General features: G+C 36.9%; 1 protein-coding gene across 1 annotated transcript; it reads right to left on the bottom strand.

Annotated features, from left to right (window-relative positions):
- Positions 1–359: 359 nt before the first annotated feature.
- On the bottom strand, positions 360–5,319 carry LOC21388241 (betaine aldehyde dehydrogenase 1, chloroplastic). The gene is made up of 15 exons (XM_010113671.2): positions 4,976–5,319; positions 4,505–4,641; positions 4,115–4,195; positions 3,779–3,927; positions 3,537–3,629; positions 3,311–3,434; positions 3,079–3,144; positions 2,921–2,987; positions 2,695–2,771; positions 2,303–2,416; positions 1,706–1,783; positions 1,416–1,567; positions 1,179–1,239; positions 986–1,092; positions 360–727 (listed from the first exon to the last, which is right to left on the bottom strand). Exons 1-15 carry the CDS (start codon positions 5,082–5,084, stop codon positions 637–639), a joined length of 1,506 nt encoding a protein of 501 aa, XP_010111973.1. The 5' UTR covers positions 5,085–5,319; the 3' UTR covers positions 360–636.

A 5,319-nucleotide genomic window follows, 5' to 3' on the forward strand; every position in this document is an offset into this window, starting at 1 on the left:
TTCTTGTATAAAATGAGAGCTATAGGCCTCACACTGTATTGAATAGTTAAAAAAATAAAAAAATAAAAAAACAAAAAAAAAACTCCGCATGATAGGAATCCCACAATTGTCTGTCTAGTTTACAGTGACTTGTAGTGCAAGTATGAGTCTTCCTTCATTTTTACATCTCTGAACTCTAAATGCAAGACATGTGAGTACTATTTTAAGTCATAATCTTAAACTTTAAGTTAGCCGATAATATAAGATTCACTCAGAAAATCACTGCAGATTACATAAATATATATATATATTTTGTGGGTGGTGGTCACAGCCAAATTCCTGCCTTCAATTACCCAAAACAGAACACAACAAGAACACTATAAGAATCAAGTAAACCCCGATGCATTATTTCGTATAATTGGATTTACAATCTAGAGATCACCCAAAATGCGTTTTGAACAATATAAAAGAAACTCAGACTGATGCACAAACATGATAAGACATGAACACTAACAGAATCAACTCACTAGTTCAGCTACAGCTACATTAGAAGAGTATTTCTCGCATTCCGTCATTGAAAAGGTGGAGCAATCCTCTCGATTTATTTCGCGCAACTTGGAACATGATATATCCTCTGTTTTATTCAAGGAAAAGCTTTCACAGCTTGGAAGGAGACTTGTACCAACCCCAAGGTTCATCAGAGATGTACTGGGTAACCTGCTTCACGCTCAAGTAGTTGTCAAGTCCCCTGTTAAAAATAAAAGGAAAATTCGAGCAATGACAAGAACAACATTTCACCGTCATGGAAAAATGCAACAAAACATTTAATACAATTGTCTCCCCACAAGAAGGATAATATCATAGAGTTCTCCATCAGATTTATGTATTTCATGTGTAGCTGTTTGGTAGAATATATCTTTTTACTAGATAAGCTAAACGAGGGGAGATGTTATATTCCTTATCAGAAACCATTATTTATTTCTAAGATGGGATATGAAGGTTATACCATTCTCCTAGTTCACGCCCAAAACCGCTTCGTTTGTTGCCTCCCCATGGAGCCTGGCAGAAGCATGGCTGTGAGCAATTGACCCAAACTATTCCTGCCTGGAAAGCCTGTAGATAGCAAAAAGTAAGCACATATTAAGCACCCGAATTACACAGGATAATCTATTGTAACTTGAAGTACAAAGAAGTCTCACCTTAGTGAAGCGCTCACATCTTTCTAGATCATTTGAAATTACAGCAGCACCTAAGCCGTAGCTGTAAAAGATAAACAAAATGTCAATTTGAAGTCTTCTAAATCACTTCACCATCAAAAAGATATAATCATTACTATAAAAAAAAAAAAAAAGATATAACCATTACAAGTACAAAATGAACTAAGGGATGTTTTTGCCAGTAAAGAAAGTATAAATGAAATAATAAATAATTCTTACTGTGTATCATTTGCTAATTCGATGGCTTCATCTTCAGTGGAAAATGTTTTAACACACAGAACAGGTCCAAAAACTTCCTCTCTCCAAATTTGCATGGAGGTGGTGACATCAGTAATAATGGTTGGTTCTATGAAGAACCCTTTCTTTAGATGCTGCAATTTATAGATTCATGTAAAGTGATAACTTACGGCCCTGATATTTAAATAACTTAAAAAAAGGATTTTTGATTTATACATAAAAACAGAAAAAGGAAAAAGAGGGGAGAAAAGGTCATGCAGAAGAGATTATACTTCGGGACGGGCACCGCCGCACAGAATTTTTGCACCTTCATCTCTAGCAGTTGAGATGAACTTCAAGACTTTCTCATACTGAAACAGAGGAACAAAATATTAGATGACACACCAACATTATCTTGAAACATGTTTGTTTAAAAGATGGTCTCTATCCAACATCCATCACCCATCACCACCAGCGATGATCACTACAAGACATGAAGGCTGTGTCTTACAGATGGGACCCATAGGGCATACCCTATTAGCTGTGGTAATCATCGCCACTGGTGATGAGTATCATTTTTCTTTCTTAAACTTTTGAACTAGTACATACTACAAGAAGTCTGATTTTTAACTATTTCCTGAACGGCAACCAGATTATGGCAAAGTTTTAGTATGAGAGATTGCAATGAGTCATCATTCTTCCCCAGAAACTATTATTTTAATTGAAAACTGAAAATGAGATGGCAATCCATTTTGAATCCCACAATAGTAAACAAAATTCCACGTTTTAAGTGTGTATCCAAATACGGAAAAAGTCAAGCAACTGGTAAATTAAGGAAGAATTTATTAGAGATTCAAAAAAAGGAAGAAATTTATTTTATGGTTTAGCACCTGCCCTCTACTAACAACAGGGCCAAGCCGGCAACCCTCTTCCAGAGGATCTGAGATCCTTATGTTCTTTATCCATTTTACAAGCTTGTCCAAAAATTCTGCTGCGATGCTTTCCTGCAAATAAAAACAAAGTCGTTCCTGCTCAGAAAAAAAAAATGGGGAGGATTCTAGAAAACACATATAGGTTTCAAGTGCTACACACACACAATTGTGGTAACAACATGCATACAGTCATTAATTTCATCTTGCAAAGACGATTTCAAATTTAAGCACGCATAAGTCGAGATGTTTCAAATCACAAGTCATAGCTATGTTCCAAAAGATGCGTTCACAAGTAGTGGAGCAAAATATATTATACGGAACAGGATATAAAATTTTTCCCATATACTTACATGCACTAGAAGACGGGATGTTGCACTGCAAATCTGACCATTTGTCCAAAAGCAACCAAAGACGGTCCACTCAGCAGCTGGATGAATCACATAATAGGAGTGAATTAATCACACTTCTATCACCAGAGCATTTCAAAATTTGATCAATTTTGCATGCAAAAATCAAGGCCAACCACCCAAGAAAAATACAGTCAAAGCTTTAACTTGTGCTTCAGAAGGTACTAACCCTTGTCAAGGTCAACATCCTCAAAGACGACAATGGGGCTTTTTCCACCAAGCTCAAGTGAAACAGGCTATCAAGAAATCATACATTAGATTTAGGAAGAGCCATGAAATTCCACAAATATAGAAGGTCAACAATCAGATTCTAATTCTTTAGCATACTTTGACTGATTGAGCTGCGGTAGTCATAATCTTGCTACCAGTAGCAGTGCTTCCAGTGAAGGCAATCTGTGAAAATTTTCATCAGATACCAAGAACATGATAGATTTTCACCACAATCAACAAAGTGTTTTTGTTATATTACCATATATGTCATAAAAATAGTTTCTATATTTTACTGACATGATTTAGCTTAGTAAAATTTCCGGTGATAAAGTTGAAAGGATAGGAGAACCTTATCAACATGAGGATGAGATGCCAAAGGTGCTCCGGCTTCAGGCCCCAATCCGGTCAGAATATTAAGGACACCGGGAGGGAGGCCAACCTCCTGACAAACATCAGCTAGCTCCAAACAAGTTCTGGTATTGAAAACATGGTGAAAGGCATGAAAATTGCAAACCTTTTTTTTTTTTTTTTTTTTTTTTCTAAAAGCAAGTTCAGAAATGTTAACAAGAACATACATAGACGACAATTCAGATGGCTTTAGAATCGCAGCACATCCAGCAGCCAAGGCAGGAGCTACTTTCCATGTAGCCATCAAGAGAGGGTAGTTCCTTTAACATAAAATATAGGCACTTCAGTCAGTAATATGCCATCATTAGAATTATTATTTGATGCACTTGATACAATATCCTAAGATTAAATGGATATCGCTAACAATTATCATCACAAACCAAGTTATAAACCATTGATCTGCAATTACCATGGCGTGATCAACCCAACAACCCCAATAGGCTCCTTAAGAACATAACTTTTGAATGTCTCCATAGGAAGAGATACAGGAGCTTTCTGCTTTGCATCCAAACCTTCAGCAAGTTCCGCATAGTACTCAAAACACCCAGCAACATCATCCTAGATAATAAAAATAACCATGTAAGGCAGAATTTCATACAATATCCTTGTTGTTCAACCTCTGAAAAAGACCTTTTATCCTAAAAAGGGAATTCCACTTCATTGACAAGATATGTTCAAGGCAGAATTAGTATACGAAAAAAAAAAGGGGGAAATAGTTAAAACTCGGGTATCATGTTCTCCATACAATGTCCCATGCCGCTTCGTCCAATGGCTTTCCACAATCAATTGCTTCAAGTTTAGCTAGCACTTCTTTTCTCTCCGTTATCTGTCCAAAAAAAAAAAAAAAAAGTGATCACGTTTAACAGTCCCATTCAACTCTGAAAGGCCAAATAACGGGAAATCAACATATCAATAAAATAACCAGCAACATTCTCCTTAAAAACTTGTATAATCTGATACGTGACAGCCAATATCATCAACTTCCTTGGAGACTTCATCCATATTCAATTTACAATAAACTACAACCAAAACAAGAATTCATCACAGCTGACATGAGATGATTATGCTCTCTAATTCAACTACTAAACCATATTTTTTGCCTATAACAAAACAAGAAAAATATATAACACACTACCTTAGCAGCAATAGCGCGTAGGTACTTGGCACGAACAGTCCCAGATGCCGAAGCCCAATCGGTCTTCCTCGCAAGGGCTCTCCGAGCAGCGGCCACCGCGAGCTCCACATCTTCCGAAGTAGCCGCCGGAACGTCGCCTAAACCACATTCCACCCAAAAAAAAGCCTTCAATTGATTAAAATTGAATCTAGAAAGCCAAAAGTCAGGTCCACTATTTTCAGCTCAAGTTGAGCAAATTCAAAAAGAAAATGTAAGGTAATACGTTGGATCAATGGATCTCCATATTCAGACAGTCCAGACCTGTTTGGTTGCTATGAAAAATGAATACAGAGAAAGACAACTGTAGCGATACTAAGCAAGTAGAAGATATCCACCACTAATTCAGTCGGAGAAAAAGCAGAAAGTTTTCATTGACGATGAAAACAAATTTAGTAAGATTGCAGAGAGAGAGAGAGAGAGAGAGAGAGAGACCGATGATTTCTTCAGTGGCGGGGTTGATGACGGCGATGCGCTTCTTCAGAACTGGCTCCGTCCACTGACCGTCGATGAATAATTGCCTGCTTGGGATCGGAATCGCCATTTTTCTTCTTCTTAAGCTCTCTCTCTCTCTCTCTTCTCAGCTCTCTGGTTTTGATACTGGGTATCTCAGAACTGATGGTGTGCATTTATATGTTATATATAGTAATACAGTAGTGATTTGCTCCTGGGTAATGATTTCTATATTCTTTTTTTTTTTCTTTTTCCCTCTTCATGATATTTCCTCGTGTTTTTCACCCTAAACTGGTTTACCGAAAGCACTTTTTTTTTTTTTTTTT

The sequence above is a fragment of the Morus notabilis genome, unplaced genomic scaffold, assembly GCF_000414095.1.
Source record: "Morus notabilis unplaced genomic scaffold, ASM41409v2 Scaffold704, whole genome shotgun sequence".
Taxonomy (NCBI): Eukaryota; Viridiplantae; Streptophyta; class Magnoliopsida; order Rosales; family Moraceae; genus Morus; species Morus notabilis.

Bases quoted from the DNA above. Each gene is read 5' to 3' on its own strand.
- LOC21388241 (XM_010113671.2), bottom strand. From the start codon at position 5,084: ATGGCGATTCCGATCCCAAGCAGGCAATTATTCATCGACGGTCAGTGG. The intron at 3,145-3,310 runs GTTCTCCTATCC...AAATTTTCACAG, and splicing joins CTCATCCTCATGTTGATAAG to ATTGCCTTCACTGGAAGCAC. The intron at 2,988-3,078 runs GTATGCTAAAGA...ATTTCTTGATAG, and splicing joins CCGCAGCTCAATCAGTCAAA to CCTGTTTCACTTGAGCTTGG.